Source organism: Aotus nancymaae, unplaced genomic scaffold, assembly GCF_030222135.1.
Source record: "Aotus nancymaae isolate 86718 unplaced genomic scaffold, 86718_ANA_hifiasm-v0.15.2.pri h1tg000040l, whole genome shotgun sequence".
NCBI classification, from domain to species: domain Eukaryota; kingdom Metazoa; phylum Chordata; class Mammalia; order Primates; family Aotidae; genus Aotus; species Aotus nancymaae.
In genome coordinates this window covers 67,626,831-67,652,346 of record NW_026988454.1, presented here as the reverse complement: position 1 = coordinate 67,652,346, position 25,516 = coordinate 67,626,831, and the positions used below count along the sequence as shown (strand labels likewise).

The window sequence follows — 25,516 nt, the reverse complement described above, 5'->3', positions numbered from 1 at the left end:
GATGGACAGTGTGTGGCCCATGTAGAGGTCAGCTTTTACTTTCTGCCTTTTCCACTTTTCATTTCATAGGTTTTTTTATATTCCTTTGTCAATGTCTTGTTGGTTTAGGCTCCCTGGGCAAACACTTCCCAACTATCTTAGCTTATTTTTTTTTCAGTGGCATTTTAGGGGAAGAAAGAGAAGAATTGGAAGAAAAATTTTAACTTCATTTGCCAATGACTAATTAGGGGACTAAAAATTAGGAGTTTCCATTGGACTTCATCTGAAAGTTTGATTCTTAGTTTGTTTTCTAGTAGTTTTCTTGCCGGGTCCTACTGGTAGACCCTGACCCAGCAACAGATGAACAAATACACTAGACACAAATATCCAGTGAAAGAATGGACTAGGGGTCCAGGCCACTCACAGACACCAAGAAGGGTCTGGTAAAGAGTTAGCAGCTGCAGCCCTGACCAGCTGGCACTCCAGGAATTTATTCAGTATAGATTTAGTGACAGAGGCTTTGAGTCAACACACTTGTGGATAATTATTAAAGGCCAGGTTCCAAGGCTTAAAGCAAACACCATTTGTGGGTAATAACACTGTTGACCCCTTGAGTAGAGAGCAGTCATGTGCCTGTGGATGTTCAAAGGTTGGTCTTAGAACCACATTGGTAAACAAGCTCTTTAGGTAAAATCCCTTACATTCCTTTCTGCCTAATTGCCTCTGGGTAAGAACCACTGCCTTCAACTTATTCTTTCCTGAGGCTTTTGCAAAAAACCTTCTGGCCTTCCAAGAAGATTTGCTTCTATTTTATAATTTTTTCCCACCACCCTGAGTGAACCCCTACATCTACTTAGTAAATAAAGCCTCCTCACTCTATCTGTTGGAAGAAGAGGCATTAGTATTAAAGATTAATCTAAGAAATATGTAATGGAATTGATTCAAAAGCAGTGCCCCAAACAAAATTCATTTATTGTAGAAAGAGATGCCTAACTTTCACTGTTGTTAAAAATATACATTGTTAAGTACTAGAAATTCAAGATGATTCAGTAGTAACTGCTTCAAGATAATTCAGTAATAACTGCATATCACATATTTGGGAAGATAAAATATATTTTTTTCCTTTAAATTTTACTTTGTTGGAAAGCAAATGAGTTGTTAAATATGTGCTGGATTTGGATTCAAATATTAATATCAAGAATTTCAGGTTATTTGGACATACTTCAGTATACTATTCCTTAAAGGTTTTATGGTACTTTTTTTTTTTAAGTAGAAAGGATTTTTTAAAAACTCAGTTTAAAAATTTAGTTATGGATTGGGTGTAGTGGCCACGCCTGTAATCCCAGCTACTAATGAGGCTAAGTCAGGAGAATTGCTTGAACTTGGGAGGCGGAGGTTGCAGTGAGCCGAGATGGGACCACTGCACTCCAGCTTGGGTGTGACAGAGCAAGACTCCATCTAAAAAATAATAAAAATAAAAAGAAAGTTAGCCAGGCATGGTGGTGCATGCCTATAGTCCCAGCTACTCAGAAGGCTGAGATGTGAAGATCACTTCAGCCCTGGAGGCTGAGGCTGCAGTAAGCCATGATCACACCACCACACTCTAGCCTGGGCAACAGAGTGAGACCCTGTCTCAAAACAAAATCAAATTACAGCATATATATATATACACACACACACACATGAGAACATATATATATATATATATATAATTTGTGAGATGAAATGAATATGCATACCCTATACAACAAAGGTTAAGGAACTTAAACTCCTAGATCACACAATAATACCTTGACACAACTTTTATTCATAGAATCCCTTGAAAGCAGCTACTAGATGAAATAACAAAAACTTTTGTCCAAGGTTTTAGCCCTTTTTATTGACCTTCTTTTCTTCATGATTCTCTCTCAAAGGATAAATTGTACATTTCTTATATTTGCAAACATCACATACCCAAGCCATATTACTACAATCCTCAGGAACAATTCATTTCTTCAGCTCTTCATGCACAGCTGGATTGGTGCAGGCAGTAGCTTGGAGCTCCTCTGTTTCTCTCTTTAAAACAAACTCAGCAGACATTGGGTGTTCCTGGACCCTGGATTTTACAGCATGAGCTACATAGTTAAGGCTGGTATTTTCACTCCAATGCCAGTAACCTGAAAAGGGGTTATACAGCATTCCTACCACTCTTTGAACTGACAGACCATCTGAAAAAAAAAATCAGAAAGAATAGATTTAATAAATATTTACCTTCCAATTTTCAAGAGTTTCATGCAACTCTCTGTATTAAAAATGCTGGGAGGACACTAAATGGATAAGAAAAGAAGGAAAAAGAAAGGATTCCTAACTTAATCGGCAAACATATTTTGTAACTATGTACTAATCACAATTTACTACAGAACTGCAGTAAGTCACAATTCGAACACATACTCTAAAGCAGTGTGCCTGGATTCAAATCCCAGCTCAGGCACCTATTATATGGTGACAGTGGGCAAGTCACTTAACTTTTCTAAACCTCAGTTTCCTTACATGTACAGAACATGCATCATAGAATTGTTAGAATTAGATGAGCTATGTGTGTAAACTAGCACAATGCTTGGAGTTTGGTAAGCATTCAATAAATGTTAGCTGTTATTAAAAAACACCTGCCAACAGGAGATCATCCCCATAACTCATCTTTAAAACATTTTTTTCCTACTTCCCTCCCTCCTTCTTTTCTTTTCTTTTTTGAGACAGAGTTTCATTCTGTCACCCAGGCTGGAACACAGTGGCACAATCTCGGCTCACTGCAACTTCCATTTCCTGAATTCAAGTAATTCTCCTGCTCCAGCCTCTCAAGTAGCTGGATTACAGGCATGTGCCATCGTGCCCAGCTAATTTTTGTATTTTTAGTAGAGACGGGTTTTGCCACATTGGCCACGCTGGTCTCAAAATCCTGACTTCAAATAATCTGCCTGCCTCAGCCTCCCAAAATGCTGGGATTACAGGCATGAGCCACTGTGCACAGCCTTACTTTATTTTCAACAAAGTTACTCACAGAAATCTTTAGACTTTACTACATTGCTATGTACTGATAATATTCCAAGTAAAATCAAGTTTATTGATAGTTATATGAAAAAAAATTAGAAATATAGGAATCTAAGTACTCAACAGAAATACCAAATGCCAAGTAAATGAACTGACAAACACTATTACTTGACAGGAATTGATGACATAAATTGACTATGTGTAAAGCAGAGCTAGGCATTGTAGAGAGTACAAAAAGGAGACATAGTCTTGCCTTCAAGAAGCTTACAGGCCTTAAAAGGATGAAAAAACCACCAAAATAACCATAAAGTCATGTTGTAAATCATATAAAATACATAAAAAGTGACATTGAAGTTCAAAATATGTGTAACTGTGGCAGAATCAGGAAAAATAATATGTAAGATAAGCTGATACAAGCTGAGCTCAATAGAGCAGACTGAGAATGTGTAAATAGCAGACATCTGTACCTCATTCTGAAACAAGTGAGGATTAAATAGCCAAAAAGTATTCACTGATAATCTGTTACCTGCTTGGCCCTGGGTTGGGGGCAACAGGTAAAAGGGAAGTGGTATGTATTACTTAATCCTAACATCAAAGAGTTTATGACCTAGTTGAGGAGATAAAACCAACATCCAAAAATATAGTGACCTATTTTATTAAGTGCCAGGCTAAGTGATTTATAATTACTGGGACATTAAAAGTTCAGTTAGGCCTGGAAAACTGGAAAAAATGCTCTTAATACTTACTTGATTCCAGAATGCTCTCTAGTGTTTCAGGTGAAACAAACTTCTCCCATGTATGAGTACCTTTTGGTACAATACCTGCAATTTGCTCTGAAAAAACAATTCCCAAAGCATAGGAAAGTTGTGTTTTGTTGATTGTAGTAATGAATAAAGAACCACCAGGCTGAAAGAAATGAAATTATATAGAAGTAAAATGTTAAATGTTAGGTGTATCAATTAAGGGTAAGTTTCCCCTCCCTCCTCCTTTCTTCCAAATAATCTGAGTGCCATTAAGATATATATGTTTGAATAAAATATAATTCACCAACTATTTTTTTCTCTTGGGAAATTCACTATAAAAGGCATTTTAGATGTACTCAGTGAGTATATACAACAGTGCTTACAACTCTTAAGATCATACATAATTATGATTTATATTTATACATTCTTTTATATATATCACTTTATGATAAAATACAGAATGAGATCAGGCTGCTTTTCCTTGTTACATGTCCACATTCACATTCTAACATATGTCAAAACGGTTTTCACTATTAAGGGCTGAGCCTGTCTTAACTCATTTGTTACAGCACAGAGCTATATATCTTATGCAGGGAAGTACTACCAATAAGTGTTCTCTGACTAAAACATTAATGATTAGGTTTGAACGTTTTTTGTTTTGTTTTGATTTCATTTTTATAAAAAATATAAAGACTGACCTGCCGTGGTGGTTTACACCTGTATTCCCAGCACTCTGGGAGGCTAAGGCAGGAAGATCACTTGAGATCAAGAGTTTGAGACCAGCCTGGCCAACATGGTGAAACCCCCTATCTCTACTAAAAGTATAAAAATTAGCTGGGCATGGTGGCACGTGCCTGTATTCCCAGCTACATCACTGGAACACAGGATGTGGAGGTTCTGTCTCTCTCTCTCATTATTTATAAATTTATGGGATTTATAAATAGTTCCATAAATCCTTTATATTCATTCCAGAACAAGATAAGCACTGGAATGAATGTAAAGGATTTATGGGACTATTTATGGGACTATTCAGTCTGCAATTTTATTTTATTTTATTATTTTTTGAGACAAAGTCTTGCTCTGTCATCCAGACTAGAGTGCAGTGGCGTGATCTTGGCTCACTTCAACCTCTACCTCCTGGGTTCAAACAATTCTCTTGCCTCAGCCTCTTGAGCAGCTGGGATTACAGATGCCTGCCACTGCGCCTGGCTGATTTTTGTATTTTTAGTAGAAATGGGGTTTCACCATGTTAGCCAGGCTGGTATCGAACTCTTGACCTCGTGATCCACCTGCTTTGGCCTCCTAAAGTGCTGGGATTACAGGTGTGAGCCAGCACTCCTGGACTCAGTCTGGCATTTTATAGTAACTATATTGATGGTGTTTCCTTATGTTGTCTCACAATGGCAAGGATATTAATGTCTCCTCTCTCTTTTATATATTGACATTAGCCTGACTGGAGAAAAATGCCAAAGATTCCCTCCAAAATAATCATATTACATATAGAAAGAAAGAGAGAAAGAAAAGGGGGTTGGGAGAAAGAGATAATATATCTTAGATACCACTCTAAGCCAAAACCAAAAAAGATAAGGTGGGGGGCCCTGAAATATTGGGGTCTGCCTTTAAAAACAAAAATATCATATACTATATTATCACACATTTTAACTTCTCTCTGTAAAGCTCCAGTATTCTAAAATATCTTTTTTTTCCTTTAGTGGTGTGATCATAGCTCACTGCAGCTTCAAACTCTAAAATTCTAAAATATCTTAAGAATTACTTACAGGCCAGGCATGGTGGCTCATGCCTATAATTCTAGTGCTGAGGCAGGAGGACAGCTTGAGGCCAGGAGTTCAAGATTAGCCTGGTCAACATAGCTACAAAAAATTTATTTTAAAAAACTGTCAGGCATGGTGGTGTGCACCTGTAGACATAGCTGCTTGGGAGGCTGAGGCAGGAAGATCACTTGAGCCCAGGAGTTTGAGGTTATAGTGAGCTATGATAGTGCCACTGCACTCCAGCCTGGGTGACAGAGGAAGGACCCTGTCTCTGAAAAAAAAAAATTACTTATGAATATCTAATCTGTGTTCTACAAAATCATACTCTAAGGAAATGATGGTAAGCAATAGTCATTTTTAAAATATAGGTTTTCCATTAAAGCAAAAATTAGTTTTAGAGCCCACAATGCCAGCATCCCTCATATGTGTCAAAGAAGCTCCATTCATACACACTGACTGACATACAAAATAAGAATTAACAATCAATTAAGAAATCTTATTTGGAAAATAAGAGATAAGCCTAGTGAAACTCCACTTAAGAGGAAACAAGGGCTAGGCACAGTAGCTCACACCTGTAATCCTAGCACTTGGGGAAGCTGAAGCGGCAGGATCCCTTGAACCCAGGATTTTGAGACCAGCCTGGGCAACATAATGAGACCCTGTCTCTACAAAAAAGTAATAAAATATAAAATTAAAAATTAAAATTGGCCAGACATGGTGACATACACCTGTGGTTCCAGCTACTTGTGGTGCTGAGATAGGAGCATGGCTTGAGCCCAGGAAATGGCTGCAGTGAGCTGTGATCTTGCCAATGCCCTCCAGCCTGGGTGACAGAGTAAGACCCTGTCAAGAAAAAAAAAAGAGGAAACACCAAGAAACTGTCACAGATTGAAAGAGACTAAGGAGAAATGGCAACTAAATACATGTAGGAGTCTGGTTTGGATCCTCTAACAGCAAACTGACATTAGCAAAAATAAATTAATAAAATTTAACAAGCTCTGCAGTACAGTTAACAAGTATAATGTTGATGTTAATTTCTCAGTTTTGAGAACTGTACCATGGGTTATATAAAGGGCTAGGACTATGAGGCAAGTGAGGCTTCTAGGGCACAGAATTGAAATAGGCAACCCCTTTCAGAGTGTGCAAGCGCAGGGTCAGCACCTGAGAGGGACTGTCTCCTACAATTTCGTGCCCTAAGTGCCTCACTTGACTCAACCTAGCTCCCACCCTTATGATGTGAGATGTTAACCTAAGGGGAAGACAGGTGAAAGGAACACCGTACCATCTTTGCAATTTTGCTATAAATTTAAAATTTCTTAAAAATAATTTTTTTAAAAAAGCTCTGTTTTGCTAAGAGCTAAGCATTTCATTGTTTTAGCTTTTGACCTTAGGATGTCACCTCCTGAGTGTGTGAACAACAGAGTCAGTGTAGTAATAATAATAATGCTTTAAGGGCATTTATTAAAAGAAAACTTAGAACCACATTCAGAGGATGAAGTCTATGGCAAATGATACTATATAAGCATAATAAGTAATGGAGAGAACCAACCTTGCAGTCAAATGGTCTGGCCTTAACTCCCACTTAAATGGCTAGTGACCTCTGACATCTCACAAATCCTGAGTCCTCACAGGCGAAAGGATGTGATAACAATACCTGCCTTTCTTTCCTTACCTAGTTGTAGGTAAGATCAAGTGAGAACATATTTATGAAATATTCTTTAAAAGTTAAAAACTATTATGTATTTACCACATACAGAATTACATATCTTATTTAATTAAATTTATGCTAATAATTTTTATTGATTTTTAAGTATTTATCCAAATCAATTTTTTTTAATTGTAATTCAATATCTATTAAGTATTTAATCCCGACTATACCAATGGAAAAATACTGCTATAAATGTATGGTTTTCCAGTGCTCAGCACCAATATTTTTCTTTTCTTTTTGGAGACCAGGTCTCACTCTGGTGAGACGTGGCGTGACTCTTTGGAGTGGCGTGATCTCGTCTCACTGCAACCTCCATCTCCTGGGTTCAGTGATTCTTGTGCCTCAGCCTCCCGAGTAGCTGGGATTACAGGCGTGTACCACCATGTTCAGCAAATTTTTGGTATTTTTAGTAGAGACAGGGTTTCACCATGTTACCAAGGCTAATCTTGAACTCCTGGCTTCAAGTGATCTGCCTGCCTTGGTCTCCCAAAGTGCTGGGATTACAGGTGTAAGCCACCATGTCCAGCCAGCACCAACATTTTTCAAGATCCCTGGACATCCAAGATACTAAAAGAACACAGGAAAACCCTGGTAGTGAGGGCAAGCTGAGGGACAGTAGGAATCTACAAAAGAGATGCTGCCCCCTTCTCCCGGCTTCCTGGTTTCATCTCTACTATACCTTGCCTGCTGGACTGCTAATGCATTATGGATCATTTTATTGCTATAGATACTTATACACACACTCAGAAGAAGAAGTCAAGATGTAAACTCCATAAACCTTACTTTTAACACTTGACAGCAGCACTGTAAAAATGTTTCTAGATCAATCACATGTTCTACAACTTCAGAAGCTACAACAGCATCAAATGTTTCTGTAGTCTCTTCCACAATCTCTTCCAGAGAACACACTCTGTACTCTATCCTCTTATCCAGGACTGGATCAAATGATTTATGGCACCGTGCTGTTTTAATGTTCTCATCCACAGGATCAATTCCAATAACTGAAGCCCCAAGCCGCCCTAGAGGCTAATGGCATAAAAAACTGTTACCCTCAGGAAGAAAATAGAACACGTTAGCAATAAAAAACTTACCGAAAATGAAACAAGATTAACCATGAGGTGATAAATACTAGACATCATTTATGGGTACATGGAAATTCATATACCATTTTCTTTAGTTTGTACACATTTGAAATTTTCGATAATCAAACTCTTAAAGGTAAGAAGAACAATTAAAATTAAAACAGCAAAAACTGGTTTAAAAAAAACTACTTGAAGACAGTGACAACAATTTTGCCTATGTACTTTATGCACATTTACTTGTACATAGTACAGTATTAACACAGTTAAAGTGCAATAAATGTAACAAGTCACTGTAAAAATAGCAATCATTTCTGAAGTATTCAAATTGTTTAAAGAACAATCTTTTCTCAAGTTTTTTTATCTGACTGACTAGAAATAATTTTTTCATAGCTAATTCTTCTCTCAGGTTTTGTATTTAGTTATTTCCCATGACATGTCCAAGTTTTTAAACACAGGTTGGCCAGGTATGGTGGCTCCTGACTGTAATCCCAACAGTTTGGGAGGCTGAAGCGTGTAGATCACCTGAGGTCAGGAGTTTGAGACCAGACTGGCCAACACAGTGAAACCTTGTCTCTACTAAAAATACAAAAAATTATCCAGGGGTTGTGGCGGGTGCCTGTAATTCCAGCTAGTTGGGAGGCTGAGGCAGGAGAATCACTTGAACCTGGAGGTAGAGATTGCAGTGAGCTGAGATCATGCCATGGCACTCCAGCCTGGGCAGAGTGAAACACTGACTCAAAAAAAAAAAAAAAAAAAAAAAAAAAGATAAAAATCAACATTAAGCGTTTTTTTTTTTTTTTTTTTTTTTTTTGGAGACATAGTCTTGCTCTGTTGTCCAGGCTGGAGTGCCATGGCACAATCTCAACTCACTGCAACCTCTGCCTCCTGGATTCAAGTGATACTCCTGCCTCAGCTTTCCAAGTAGCAGGGATTACAGATGCCTGCCACCACAACTGGCTAATTTTTGTATTTTCAGTGGAGATGGGTTTTGCAATGTTGGCCAGGCTGGTCTCAAACTCCTGACCTCAGGTGATCCACCCACCCCGGGCTCCCAATATGCATTTCTTTTTTTAATGAATAATATTATTTGTTGAAAGGATAAATGAGGCACAAATCTACTTCTTAATTTTTTTCCCTCAGTTAAAAATGGCAGGAAAACTGTCACTTACTTCAGTTAACAGCCCACCACCACAGCCAACATCAAGAATCTTCATCCCAGACAAAGGTTTTCCTGGCTGGTGATTAGGAATTGTTTTCAGAAGATTGTCTCTTTAAAAAATTCAAAACATACCAAAATAAATAATTATCAACGAAAAGTCTTAAATGTATGTAGTTTTCAAGGAAATATTAACTCCCATTTAAATAGATTATTTATATTTTTGGATAAACAGGTCTTTTATTTTCAACATTAAGTGATACTTAATTTATAGAACATTTTCAATAATCAAAAGCAGGAGGCTTAAAGGTCTGAAATAATCTAGTAGTAATTATGACTTAATTATTGTTTTAGTAATAAGATAAAGGGAAAATTTCAAAACAATCTAGTTTAGATTAACCTAATTTCGGTTGCTTAAGGTAGCACGACACACGTTTTGGCTTTGCTGTCAATACTTGCTAGACCTATTTCATGTCAGTAACAAATAGGTTATTTTACAGAGCTTCGGAAAAGCAGATAGATAAGAGACCTATATTTTCAGAATTTGTCTATATTCCCTTCGAAATGGAATCTCTTTTAATCTTCTAAATGAGTGGTGTTTTCATGTATGAGCATGTAACAGGCATCTAAATCAAGTAAACTTAATTCTAAGATAATCACAATAATACTTTACCTATACAAACATATGTATACACACATATACACACAAGTATATATGCACACCTAACAGTATGTAAACTAAACATATAAATATATATGGATTATATATAAGCTTTAATTATACCTAAAATAAATATTATTCATAATGAGGATATCTTAAGATATCTTCTGTTGCCATTAAAATTAATTGAATTCTAAGAATAACAAGGATAGTGAAAAGGACCCATTTCAAATGAAGTCTGATCCATTCTTTAAGCAGCAGCTAAAACGACTTCTTTACATCATAATTTAGATCATACCACTTTCCTTTGATGGCTTCAAATTATGCTCAAAATAAAATCTAAACTTTTAACCATACCTTGCACTGCCCTAGGTTATTATGTACGATGTCTAATTAAAGGTGTCACAGTAGTTTGAATAGATTAATTCTCAAACTTACTATGCATCAGAAAGAATCACCAGAAAAGTTTGCTTAAAACAGAGTGCTGTCCCTTCCCCAGAGAAGTAGGTCCCTGATGAGACCTGCTAATTTGCATTTCTAATGAGTTCCTAGGTGAACTAATGTCACTGTCGAGGGCCTACACTTTGAGAACTAGTGTTCTAGCTTACATGAACGACATTTCTGTTTTTCTTTGCTTTACTGTTTGTTGCAGTGGTCCACAAAGTCAGTAGTATTAAAGCATGCCAGTATTTCTCTTTTTGCTACACTGATTCTGGATGAACCAGCAAAAACCAACCAGGAAGTTCCTTGAGGGCAAAGTCTGAGTCAGATATTCTGTGTCTGTTAAAATGCTTTGCCCAAAATTGTTTGATGAATACATAAAGGACAGAAGAACAAATGAACAATGTCTTAAAAGTAAGCCCTGATGAACTCTAGCCTTTCTTTAACTCCCACAGCACCCTATAAGTTCCCAAACCACATAGATTATGCTTCATTCATCTTAGAATCTTTTACAATCTAGCCCCTGAGCTCTGTATGAGGTAAGTTCTCAGAAAAATTTGTTGAATCAAACTTTCACAGCAGAATTCCCTTTACCAGAACTGCCTAAATCAATGAGGCCACTGTAGGTCTACAGGCATAAAATGGCCTTGGGCCAGGTATGATGGCTAATGCCTGTAATCCCAGCACTTCGGGAAGCCAAGGTGGGTGTATCACCTGAGGTCAGGAGTTTAAGATCAGCCTGGCCAACATAGTGAAACCCTATGTCTACTAAAAATACAAAAATTAGCTGGGCATGGTGGCGGATGCCTGTAATCCCAGCTACTTGGGAGGCTGAGGCAGGAGAATTGCTTGAACCCAGGAGGTGGAGGTTGCAGTGAGCTGAGATCTCTCCATTGCACTCCAGCCTGGGTGACAAGAGCGAGACTGCATCTCAAAAATAAATAAATAAACAAGTAAATGAAAAATAAAATAAATAAAATAAAATGGGCTTGAAGCTATAAGACCCTAGTTTGCTTTTATAAGGACTTAATCCTAATTGACTTGATAATGTACAAATATGCTCCAAATTAAGCTATGAAAGCAGCCTGGACCTTGGGTGATATTATTAAAAATTAATGGTTTCAAACAGTGGCCACTGAAAAGAATCTCTCTAACTTCCAAAGCAAACTTAAAGTGCAGCATTTTTAACTAGGTATAAACCAAAACAAAAATGAATGTAAAATATGAATTCTTAAAAAGTTCCACTTAAAAAGACTTAGAGTTTCTGGAATGTTACCTAATAAATGGCACCCTCAGGTCATTCATGGAATGAAGAGGTCCATATACTCCTTGCTCATCCCACCATTTGTGAGCCAGGGCCAAGAAGGTTTTCACCTCACCGCTGTCGACAGTGGTTTGGGAAGTACTGTACAGTTTTGCCCAAGGGTACCTATGAGGCGAAAATGAAGAACCAGCAAATACCACTGTTTTGAAGAAAAGTTTAACATGGGATATATTATATAGAAACATAGTCTTATTTACAATTTATTATATTCTAAATCTGTATATTGCTCAATATCGATGCTTTAAAACCAAGTTTTCCTATAATCACACTGCTTACAAACATATATATTCACAGACAAAACAAAATTACTTTCCAAGTAAGTTTCAATTCAAAATGGAACTTTGTAAAACTTAGCCTTCTGGGTCATATCTAATAATAATAATAATAGCTACCATTTATTGAACACTTATTAAATTCAGGTATTGTTTAAGAACTCCACATATATCACCTCACTTAATCCTTCCAATGGCTCTGCAAGATGGGTACTATTATTATCCCTATTTTACAGATAAGAAAAGGGAGACTCAGAAAGATTAAGTAAATGGTGGAGCCGGGATGTGAATGCAGGTGCCTCCATCTTCTCTGCTCCATTTCTACTGCCAGCATTCTAACCCAAGCACCCATCATCTCTTGCCTGAATTAGCCTTCTAACCAGTAGCTGCTTCCTACCTCATCCCGTTTCAATCTGTTCTCCATAATGCATCTACAGTGAGTGTTCCACAATGGAAATCTGATGGTTATTTTCCTGAATAAAATGCTTCCATATCTTCCCAATGACATTAGAAAAAAAGACCAAAATCCTTAGTATAGTTTACAAAGTTCTGAATTATTTAGTGCCCAGTTTCCTCCCTCTCCAAACTCATTTCCTTCTATTCTCCTTATCATTCCCACTCCAACCACATGGGTCCTTTTTCAGTTCTCTGGACTGGCTGCACAGGCTCTTTCCTCAGGCACTTCGCATAGGTTGTCCCTCTGCCTGGAACATTCCCACCTCCTTCCTTTCCTCTCCCAAACACCTAATTAATTCCTTCTCATCCTTCAGATTTTAGTTTCAACGGAATGTTATCTAAGAATCTTCCCTGGTCTGCTGTGCACGGTGGCTCACATCTGTAATCCTAGCATTTTGGGAGACTGAGGCAGGTGGATTACCTGAGGTCAGGAGTTTAAGACCAGCCTGGCCAATATGGCGAAACCCATCTCTACTAAAGATACAAAAATTAGCCAGGCGTGGTGGTGGGTACCTGTAATCTCAGCTACTTGGGAGGCTGAGGCATGAGAATCGCTTGAACCAGGGAGGTGGAGGCTGCAGTGAGTTGAGATCATGTGACTGCACTCCAGCCAGGGTGACAGAACAAGAGTCTGTCTCAAAAAAAGAAAAAAAAATCTTCCCTGATCTTCAAAACTGGGTTATGTTCCCCTCATTCCCCTATTTTAATTTTTAATTCCTATACCACTTTGTACTTCTTCATGGGGCTGTGTGATTATCTGATCATGTCTGTCTTCCAATAGACCACTAGACCACAAGCACTATGAAGGCAAGACATGGACTGTCTTGCTTACCATTTTATTCTTAGTGACTAGTACAGTTCCTGAAACACGGTGCTCAAATGAATAATCTGAAGGAAAATGCCCAGAAAAGTATATAATTTGCCTAAAATTTTATTTAATTAAATGGGATCAAAGAGGGGTTAGATCCCATTTAATTAAACAAAATTTTACACTGACTTCCATGTCATAGTGTATCGTATAGAAAAATCCTTCAAAGGGCTGCTTGGGTAAAAGATAATAAGGATGTTAAGTTAGAAATGTGGTAATGCCATTTAAATTTTTATTAAGTTTTTCTTAGCTACATATGGAGAGCATATTCTATATTCATTACTTTTTATTCTTTTAAGATTCAAATGTCATTCTTCTTTAATATTATCTTAGGAATATTAGCCCCCTTTTCCATACTTAATGTAAAGCCTCAGTAATCAAGGACTAATTTACAATAGATAACAGTAGGTGGTTGCTCATTTGACTAAGAATGATTTCACATACACCCAATCTCAAAGGGGCTCATTTACAAGAAGGAGAAGTAAGCACTTAGAGCTCAAGACCAGGTATGGTGGCTCACACCTATAATCCCAGAACTTTGGGAGGCCAAGGAGGGGAGATCACCTAAGGTCAGGAGTTCAAGACCAGCCTGGCCAACATGGTGAAACTCCATCTCTACAAAAAATTAGCTGGCGTGGTGGCAGCTCCTCTAATCCCAGCTACTCGGGAGGCTGAGGCAGGAGAATCACTTGAACCCAGGAGGCAGAGGTTGCAGTGAGCTGAGATCATGCCATTGCACTCCAGCCTGGGCAACAAGAGTGAAGCTCCATCTCAAAAAAGAAAAAAAAAACAGAGTTCAAGTATTAATGCTATGCAATATTTTGACAAGGTTAGAAGTTGGTTTATAAAATACAAGTACAGAAAGATATTACTTTGGTTCAATTTACTACCTTATCATATTTATGCTGCACCCAAATCACTTATGTTTCTAAAAATTTTTAAATATTGTATTATGTATTATAAGTAATATTGATGATTTTAAGCACTGCATTGTTTGTATCTTGTCATAAGAACATTATGAGGAAATAAAAATTCTTCTCTAAGTAATTGTCCTATATTGTAAATAAAAGCTATCTCTGAATCTGAATGAAGGTTATGTATTGTCTATATACTGTATTATTCTATCACCGTTTCTGTGGGATTGAAACTCCTCAAATCTAAAAATTGTTGGAAAATAAATTAGTTAAGATTACTTAAATAAACACAGCTACTTTAATCAAACCACATGAACTGGATTTATTAAACATAATATTAAAAAACTATTTGCCACAGTAATAATAAACTCACCTGAAATTCTTTATTCTGTTCAAATAGGAAAAGGTCATCCTGTAGGATTTGAACCACATGGTTCTGTATTCATTGAAAACCCCTGGTTTAATTTGTAGAGTCCAACTGAGCTGGTTCTTCACATAAACTGAAAAAAAAAAAAGAAATATCTAGAGAAAAGCATTGCACAGTAAGAATCCCTGATATGCATGTAATTGAAGATTTTATTTTATTTTATTTTTTATTTTATTTTAGACAGTCTCACTCTGCCACACAGGTTGGAGTGTAATGGCACAATCATGGTTCACTGTAGCCTCTACCTCCTGACTCAAGCAATCCTCCTGACCCATCTTCCCAAGTAGGGGGGCTACAGGCGCATGCCACCATGCCCAGCTAATTTCTGTTGTTATTGTTGTTGAGATGGGGTCTCCCTATGTTGCTCAGGCTGGTCTCAAACTCCTGGGCTCAAGAGATTCTCCCGCCTTAGCCTCCCAAAATGCTGGGATTCACTGCATCTGGACAAAATTTTATTTTATATGGTAATGCTATGTTACATTACAATTGATAAAGAAAGCGTTTTTGTTTTTTACTTAAGATTTTACCTAAAAATTAAAATAAAGGTCTTACATTCTGGTATCTAACTCTAACCCAGACATTTCTAAAATTATAATTAGCAAAAACAAGTAATGCATATGTTTACAAAGTTTTTCATGCCATTAGTTCTTACATCTACATTATGTACATAAAATGACAGGAATGATATTCAAATATAAAGTATTACTTTTTAACTAGGATAATATTAATTCTGAAATTATTTGTCAACTCTAGTTCAAATTCTGTCAATTCTATATTAGTTACATGAAATGAATTTTTACATATGCTTAATATCCTTTACAGAGGAAAATAAGATGTGTGTATACGTATCCTAAAATAAACATTCACCCGGTCTATATGCTCAACTTACACAGGGGCCTGCTTTATGAGCCAGTTGCTGTGCTGCAGAACACTCAGTTGTTCAATAAATATTCAGACAAAGTAGACTTTGGAGCAAAGAAAAGTACCCGAAACAAAAAGGGACATTACATCACAATAAAAAGGATAATACACCAAGAAAAAAAAGCAATACTAAATGTGTATGTACCAGCCAGGCAAGTTAGCTCACGCCTGTAATACCAGCACTTTGGGAGGCCAAGGTGGGAGGATCACTTGAGGTTAGGAGTTCAGGACCAGCCTGGTCACCATAGTGAAACCTTGCCTCTACTAAAAATACAAAAATTAGCCAGGCATGGTGGCATGTGCCTGTAATCCCAGCTACCCAGGAGGCTGAGGCAGGAGAATCGCTGGAACCCAGGAGACGGAGGCTGCAGTGAGCCGAGGTCGAGTCACTGCACTCCAGCCTGGGCGACAGAGCAAGACTCTGTCTCAAAAAAAAAAAAAAAAAAAAAAAAAAAGCGTATGCACCAAACAACAGAATTTCAAAACACATAAAGTAAAAACTCATAGAAATGAAATGGGAAATAAATCCACAATTGTAGTTGGAGAGTTCAATACTCCTCTCTCAATAACTGATAGAACCACTGGATAGAAAACCAGCAGGGATAAAGAAGAACTGAACAAGACCATTATTCAATAAAATCCACTTAAAATGTATAAAACACTTGTCCCAAACAACAAAATACACGTTCTTTCAAGCATGCATGGAAAATTCATAAAGATAGACCATATCCTGGTACACAAAACAAATCTTCACAACTTCAAGTGAAATAACACAAACTATATTTTTGACTGCAACAGGATCAAATAAAAAATAGAAAAATAACATTAAAAAGCAAAACACTTGGAAATTAAGCAACATATTTCTAAACAATCCATAAGCCAAAGACAAAGTCTCAGGGATATTTTAAAAATTGAAGTAAATGAAAAATAAATGTACTATATATAAAAATCGGTGGATGTAGCTAAAGGAGCACTGAGAGGGTAATTTATATCACTTAAATAATCATACTGAAAAGGAAGAAAGGGCCAGGCATGGTGTCTCATGCCTATAATCCCAGCACATTGGGAGCTTGAGGCAGGCAGATCACATGAGGTCAGGAGCTCAAGACCAGCCTGGCCAACGTGGTAAAACTCTGTCTCTACTAAAAGTACAAAAATTAGCCAAGGGTGGTGGTACATGCCTGTAGTCCCAGCTACAGAGAGGCTGAGGCAGAAGAATCGATTGAACCTGGGAGGTGGAGGTTGCAGTGAGCCAAAATTGTGCCACTGCATTCCAGCCTGGGTGATGGAGCAAGACTCTGTCTCAAAAAAAAGAAAAAAGAGAGAAAAGGAAGGAAGGCCTAGAATCAACAATCTAAGTTTCCACTTCAAGAACTAGAAAAAGGAGAGCAAAATAAACATATAACAAGCAGAAATGAGAAAATGATAACAACAGAAATCAGCTGGGTGAGGTGGCACACATCTGTAATCCCGGCACTTTGGGAAGCCGAGGCAAGTGGATCACTTGAGGTCAAGAGTTCAAGACCAGGCTGGCTAACATGACAAAAGTCTGTCTCTGCTAAAAATATAAAAATTAGCTGGGCTTGGTGGCACATGCCTATCCTAGCTACTCAGGAGGCTGAGGCACAAGAATCGCTTGAACCTGGGAGGCAGAGGTTGCAGTAAGCTGAGATGGTGCCACTGCACTCCAGCCTGGGTGACAGAATGAGACTCTGGCTCAATAAATAAATAAATAAATAAATAAAATCATTGACGTTGAAAACAAAACCAGAGAAAATATATCAAACCTAAAGTTAATTCATTGCAAAAATCAATAAAATTGATAAACCTATAGCAAGGCTGACAAAGAAAAGATGTAAATCACCAATATCAAGAATTAAAGAAGGAATATTACTATAGACCCAATAGACATTAAAAGGTTGACAAGGGAATACTACAAATTACACACGGAAATTCTACAATTTAGACAAAATGGACTAATTCCATAAAAACCACAAACTACCAAAATTCATGTAAGATAAAATAGATAGCCTGAATAATTGATAACTATAAAGAAATTGAATTCATATTTAGAAGCCTGAAAAAAATCAGTTCTCCAGTCTTGATGCCTTTGCTGTGAATTCTACTAAATACTTCAAGAAGTAACAACCAATTCTACTTAATCTCTTAAATAACATAGAAGGGTAAGGAATACTTCCCAACCCATTTTATGAAGCTAACATTATTCTGATACAAAAATCAAAGAGTACAGCAAAAACTACAGACCAATTCCTCTCAGGAACAGACACAAAAATCTGTAGCAAATATTAACACAATAAAATTCAGTAACATATAAAAGAACAATACAGCACAACCAAGTGGAATTTATTCCAGGTATGAAACACTAGTTCAACATTAAAAAATCAATTAATATAATTGACCATATTAACAATAAAAAAGAGAAACACACCAGGTGGGGTGGCTCACACCTGTAATTCCAGCACTTTGGGAGGCTGAGATGTGGGGACTGTTTGAGCCCAGGAGTTTGAGACAAGTCTGGGCAACACTGTAAGACCTTATCTCTAAGGAAAAACTTTAAAAAATTAGCCAGGGATAGTGGTATGCACCTGTGGTCCTCACTATTGAGGAGGCTAAGATGGGATGATTGTTTCAGCCTGGGAGACAGAGGCTGCAGTAAGCCATGATTGCACCACTGCAATCCAGCCTGGGATACAGAGCAACAGTCTGTCTCAACAAACAAACAAACAAACAAATGAAAACTAAAAACAAAACAAATACCAAACATAAGCATGTTGACTGATACAAACAAAGCATTTAACAAAATCCATATCCATTATGATTAAAAACTTTTGGCAAACTAAGAATGAAAGAGAAATTATTTTACGCAACAGCTATAAAAGTCTATAGCTCACATGGTACTTAATGGTGAAAGACTAAGCACTTTCCCCCTAAAATTGGAAACAAGGTAAGCACATCCATTCTCACTACTCTTATTCAACATGGTGCTGAAAGTCTTATTCAGTGCAATTAGGCAAGAAAAGGAAATAAAAGGTATATAGAACGTTAAGGAAGAAATTAAACTGTCCCTAGTGTCTATGCAGAATATCCCAAGAAATCTTTAAAAAGCTCCTGGAACTAATAAGTGAATTTAGAAAGGTCAAAAGATTACAAAGCCAACACAAAAAAAGTCAGTCATGTATCTTTTTTTTTTTTCTAGGTCTGACAAATACACATTATGCAAAATGCCAAGACGTCTCTGCAATAAACATTTTCTTCTTTTTTTTTTTTTCATTATACTTTAAGTTCTGGGTGCAGTCATGTTTCTATATACTAACAATGAACAAGTGGAAAGCAAAATTCAAAATGTAAAATGCTTTATCAGTTTACATCATTCCAAAAAATATTTTCAATGTTGCATAAATCAAACAAAAACATGTACAAATCTATATGCTTAAAAGTACAAAACATTGATGAAAGAAATCAAAGGCCTAATAAAGGTGAGACATACTGAAAGATTCAACATAGTAAAAACATCACTTCTCCCCAAATTGATCTATACGTTTAATATAATTCCTATCAAAATCTCCATGGCTTTTTTTTTTTTTTTTTGGTAGACACAGATATGCTGATTTTAAAATTTATAAGGAAAGGCAAAAGAGGCCGGGTGTGGTGGCTCATGCCTGTAATCCTAGAACTTTGGGAGGTTGAGGAGACTAGCCTGGCCAACATGGTGAAACCCTGTCTCTACTAAAAATAAAAAAATTAGCCAGTCGTGATGGTGGGCACCTGTAATATGAGCTACTCAGGAGGCTGAGGCAGGAGAATCGCTTGAATCCAGGAGGCAGAGGTTGCAGTGAGCCAAGATGGCACCATTGCACTTCAGCCTGGATGACAAGAGCAAAACTCCATCTCAAAAAGTAAATAAGTAAATAAATAAAGCACTTATGTACACCCATACGCACACACATCCCTACTCTCTCCCACAATGAGTTCATGTACAGGTGGCAAAAACCAAATAAGGTCTGTAGTGGAGTCAATTATCATACTAAAGTTGATTTCCTGGCTTCAACAATGTACTATGGATGGTATCACCAATAAACTAGGTGAATAGTATATGAAAATTCTCTGTGTGTGTGTTTGGGTTTTTTGTTTTTCTGGGAGAACAAGATCTTACTCTGTCGCTCAAGCTGGACTGCAGAGGCACGAACTCAGCTCACTGCAATCTCCACCTCTGGTTTCAAGTGATTCTACCACCTCGGCCTCCCAAATAGGTGGGACTACAGGTGCACACGCCACCATGCCTGGCTAACTTTTCGTATTTCCAGTAGAGACTTTCACCATGTTGGCCAGCCTGGTCTCAAACTCCTGACTGCAAGTAATCCACCTGCCTTGGCCTCCCAAAGTCCTCGGATTACAGGCATGAGCCACTGCACCCAGCCTCTCTGTCCTATTTTTACCACTTCTTGTGTCTTAAGTTATTTCAAAATAAAAAATTTTTAAAAATCAAAAAGTACAAAAGTGTACAGTAAAGTATCTCTCCTACCTCTGACTGTAGCTATCCAGTTTCTCCCCCTACACACAACCAATCTTACTAGATTTGTATGTAAGATTCCAGAGGCATTTTATACACATGCAATCAATTATTTTAAAGTATCAGTTTCTCTAGTTTTATATAAAATATAGCAAAATACACACATTCTTCTGCATGTTTTTCTTCACCAACCAACGTATCTTGGAGATTATTTCATATTTTTTAAAAGGCTGTGTGGTAATCCATTGTATGGCTATATTATTTATTTAAGCAGTTCCCTAATAACGGGCATTTGGGTAATTATCAAAATTATGAGATTAGGGCCAGGTGAGGGCACAAGAATCACTTGAATCCAGGAGGCAAAGGTTGCAGTGAGCAAAATGCACTCCAACCTGGGCGAAAGAGTGAGACTCCATCTCAAAACACAACAACAACAACTAGAGATTAAATTACATACATTATTTCATCTCATATGTGTTTCAGAGTAACTGCAGGTAAATTCTCAAGAATTATGTCAAAGGGTATGTGCATTCGTAAATTTGTAACTGCCACCAAATAGATGTTGAACCAATTTACAATCCTATGGGTAATATATGAGAGTGTCTAGTTTTCCCACACCGTAACCCATACAATGTGTTAAACATTTTTGTTTGCTAATCAAATACGTGAAAATGGTATCTTAGTGTAGTTTTAATTTTTTGTTTTTGAGATGGTCTCACTCTGTCAGCCAGGCTGGAGTGCAATGGCACAACCTTTGCTCACTGCAACCTCCGCCAACCTGGCTCAAGCGATCCTCCCACCTCAGCCTCCCAAGTAGCTGGGACTATAAACATGCCCAGCTAATGTAGTTTTAATTTATCATGAATGAAGTTAAGTATCCTTTCTTATATTTAATGGTCATTTATATTTCATATCTTGTCTTTTTGTAGTCTCTGCACATTTTTCTCCTGAGCTTATGTTTATTTTGTTTTGTTTTTTTAATCAGCTCTTCACAGTCCATCTCAAATCCATTACAATGTTCTTTTTTAAATGAAGTTCATGTGTCTAGAATTTTGCTCATTTTATTTATTTTTTTATTTAAATTTTATTTTTTTGAGACAGGGTCTTGCTGTGTTGCCCAGGCTGGACTGCAGTGGTGGGTTCGTGGATCACTGTAGCCTCTACCTCCTGGGCTCAAGTGCTCCTCCTACCTCAGCCTATCCAGTAGCGGGGTCCACAGGCGCACACCACCAGGCCCAGTTAATTTTTTTGTATTTTTTTTTTTTTTTTTTGAGACGGAGTCTCGCTCTTGTTACCCAGGCTGGAGTGCAATGGCGCGATCTCGGCTCACCGCAACCTCCGCCTCCTGGGTTCAGGCAATTCTCCTGCCTCAGCCTCCTGAGTAGCTGGGATTACAGGCACGCACCACCGTGCCCAGCTAATTTTTTTGTATTAATAGAGACGGGGTTTCACAATGTTGACCAGGATGGTCTCGATCTCTCGACCTCGTGATCCACCCGCCTCGGCCTCCCAAAGTGCTGGGATTACAGGCTTGAGCCATGGCACCTGGCCTGGCTTTTGTTCATTTTATTCCCTTTTCCATCAACTCTTTCTGGACTACCTGTTAAGACCCAGTTCAAATATCACTTCCTGTATGACTTTAGGTAGATAAATGAGATATTATTAAAGAATAATTAAAGTTTAATTATGTAAACTGTGATAAATAGATAAGGACATATAAGGTATTACTATTATGAAACTAAGTCTTAGAAATTTTAACAATACCTGCCTTCTACTGACAGACGACTCTTGATCTCTCTCTTCCTCTATTTCTGGAAAATGAATCCTTAAGTCATCAGTATTGCTACAATTCTCAAGAGGTTTAAAAACCATCTTTGGCCAGGCACAGTGGCTCAATGCCTGTAATCCCAACACTTTTTTTTTTTTGAGACGGAGTTTCGCTCTTATTACCCAGGCTGGAGCGCAATGGCGCGATCTCGGCTCACCACAACCTCCGCCTCCTGGGTTCAGGCAATTCTCCTGACTCAGCCTCCTGAGTAACTGGGATTACAGGCACGCGCCACCGTGGCCAGATAATTTTTTGTATTTTTAGTAGAGACGGGATTTCACCATGTTGACCAAGATGGTCTCTATCTCTTGACCTCGTGATCCACCCGCCTCGGCCTCCCAAAGTGCTGGGATTACAGGCGTGAGCCACTGCGCCCAGCCCAATCCCAACACTTTTGAAGGCCGCGGTGGGCAGATCACTTAGCCCAAGAGTTCAAGACCAGCCTGGACAACGTGGTGATACCCCTTTTCTACTAAAAATATATAAATTAGCCATGCGTGGTGGTGCCTGCCTGTAGTCCCAGCTCCTCAGGAGGCTGAGGTGGGAGGACCAACTGAGCCAGACAGGCCAAGGCTGCCATGAACTGTGATTGTGCCACTGCACACTAGCCTGGGATGCAGAGCAAGACCCTGTCTCAAAAAAATAATTAATTTAAAAAGTAAAAATAAAAATCACCTTACCACAACTTTAAGAGAGTAACTGAGTTTGTATTTAAACAGAATGCTACCCATTCCTTCTCTACTTTGAATCTGTGATCATCCTGGTATTTGAGATTTTAAAGACATGGGAAAAGTTTTTTCATTTTATTTATTCAAAGTCATTTATTCAGCACTTACCAGGCACCACACTGACAGTAAATAAAACAGGTGACAGACTTTTACTCTGCCAATACTTTATTTCCAGCAATCATAATTTATTATCTGGATTACTCTATGGTCTTCCTAGGCCTAGACTTGCCTGTCTCCGTCCCACTTTCTACGTAGACAGCTGCCAAGTGTTATTTCTTAAACATAAATCTGCCCATGTTGCTTCTTCAGTAATTTCCACTGTCTGCAGGATAGTCAACCTCAGAAGGTGTACGTGGCCTTTCATGAACGTGTCATGGCCAAAAAGGTCTCTTGCTTCATCCCTTGCCACCCCCTGCCTTTACCTTCTGCCTTCCACCTACACACTACTTTTTAAGGAACCCTTTGTGGTTTCTCACAAACTTTCTCACAGATTCTCAAGCTGGTCCTTTACCCTCTCCAACTGCTTTTTTTTTTTTTTTTTTCCCAGACAGAGTCTTACTCTGTTACCCAGGCTGGAGTGTAGTGGCGTGATCTTGGCTAACTGCAACCTCTGCCTCCCAGGTTCAGGAGATTCTTCTGCCTGAGCCTCTTGAGTAGCTGGGATCACAGGCGCCCACCACCACACCTGGCTAATTTTTCTATTGTCAGTAGAGACGAGGTTTCACCATGTTGGCCAGGCTGGTCTCGAACACCTAACCTCAAGTGATCTGCCTGTGTCAGCCAACTGCTTCTAAAACTGGCCACCTCCTTCAAGATTTTTCTAAATACCCCATCCAAGAAGTTTCCTTGATTCCAAATACGGATTAGATACTCCTTCTATGTTTACCCCTCAAAGATTGGAACTAGGTTTATTGTATCTTTTTTTAATTTTTATTATTTATTTATTTATTTATTTTTTAAGACGGGGTTTCACCATGTTGGTCAGGCTGGTCTTGAACTCCCAACCTCAGGTGATCCACCCACCTTGGCCTCCAAAGTGCTTGGATTACAGGTGTGAGCCACCATGCCCGGCCGTATTGTATCTTTTCTAAATATCTGATTATAAAAGACACATATATTTACTGAAAAAAAGTTCAGGAAAAGAAAAGTATATAAAGGATGATAAAATGTTAGAAAAATCACCTACTCTACCACAGGCAATCTGCAGTACTGATTGCAAACTGCAAAATTTCTCTATGTATCTCCACCTATAACTCTAAGTTCATTATACATACTGATTTGTAACTTTTTTTTTTTTTTTTTTTTGGCTACTTGCAGGAAACAATGACACTTTACTTTCTTAACACTGTATCTTATTATTTTTCCATGTGGGTACAAATAGATTTAAATCATTTTTATTGGTTGTACTATTTTTCACTGTATGATAGTACCAACTAATAAACTTTATTGATGGGTGGTTAGCTTTCCCATTTTTTTGCTCATTATATCCTGATCTTAGGTTTATCCTAACATTTTAAAAGAGATCCTTGGGTCGGGCGCGGTGGCGGACGCTTGTAAACCCAGCACTTTGGGAGTCAAGGTGGGTGGATCACCTGAGGTCAGGAGTTCGAGACCAGCCTGACCAACATGGAAAAACCCCGTCTCTACTAAAAATACAAAATTAGCTGGGTGTGGTGGGGCATGCCTGTAATCTCAGCTACTCTGGCGGCTGAGGCAGGAGAATCGCTTGAACCCGGAAGGCGGAGGTTGCGGTGAGCTGAGATTATGCCATGGCACCCCAGCCAGGGCATCAAGAGTGAAACTCTGTCTCAAGAAAAATAAAAGCCTACCTGAGGTGTCATTGATTTTTAAATTCCCAGTGCCCACAACAGTGTCTGGCATACAGTAATTGTTGAGTTCCATGTAAAAGATGAGCTTAAGTTTCTAGTTAATACTGGGAGTTCGAAAATCAGAGACAGCAGTCTACAAGCACTGAGCGGTGCATTATTTTCTTGATTTCATTTGCAAATACAGTCTGTTGAATTAACCTATTAATCAAAAAGTAGTATACTTGTCTTAAATTCTTTCTGGAAAAAAAAGCAAGCTTTGTGCAAACAAAACACAGATACAAAGCTATGCATAACTACGAGGCGTGACTTTTTCCTGCCCCAACAAAGGAAGGATGCATGATGACCTCCAGACTCCAGCACACAGACGGCGGGTCGCCGGCTCCTGGGGCAAGGAGCTGAACAACGAGACAAGGCTCGCACGGCGACCCGCAGCCTACGCTTTTCCAGGCAGGACCACTGGTCCTGAGCTCTCTTCCCCGGCGTCCACCTAGGGGATTATGCCAGGTTTACAAATGAGAGAGCTGGGATCAGGGCCAAGCCTAAGGTTTCGCGCTGACCCCTTCCGAGGTCCAGCGACAACGCATCGCTCCACCCCCAGCGCATGCGCAGAGGCGCCAGCCACCCCCTCCCGCAGTGGACTGCGTGCGAGGGTCCTCTGCACACAGGCTCACTTACCCGCCGAGGAAATTAGAGGACGTGTAGCTTGTGTACTCCGGCCCCCAGGCCCCAGCACGCTTAAAAACCAACTCCCGGAGGAGCCCAGCTTACGGCCGCCCCACATCACGACAAACGATCCCGCCTCTTTTCCGGTCCCTCCCGCAAAATATCCCCAACAAAAAGGTTCCGAGA

General features: G+C 38.5%; 1 protein-coding gene across 2 annotated transcripts; it reads right to left on the bottom strand.

The window, feature by feature from the left end:
* Window positions 1–437: 437 nt before the first annotated feature.
* COQ3 (coenzyme Q3, methyltransferase) lies at window positions 438–25,516 on the bottom strand. Of its 2 annotated transcripts, XM_012444190.3 has the most exons (8): window positions 25,343–25,516; window positions 14,777–14,903; window positions 11,846–11,998; window positions 9,481–9,580; window positions 8,013–8,255; window positions 3,753–3,912; window positions 1,933–2,186; window positions 438–1,437 (listed from the first exon to the last, which is right to left on the bottom strand). In XM_012444190.3, exons 1-7 carry the CDS (start codon window positions 25,446–25,448, stop codon window positions 1,966–1,968), a joined length of 1,110 nt encoding a protein of 369 aa, XP_012299613.3. In that variant the 5' UTR covers window positions 25,449–25,516; the 3' UTR covers window positions 438–1,437; window positions 1,933–1,965. The 2 variants fall into 2 exon arrangements, with proteins under 2 accessions (XP_012299613.3, XP_012299612.3); XM_012444189.3 differs by lacking the exon at window positions 438–1,437 and having other exon boundaries at window positions 1,716–2,186; window positions 25,343–25,514.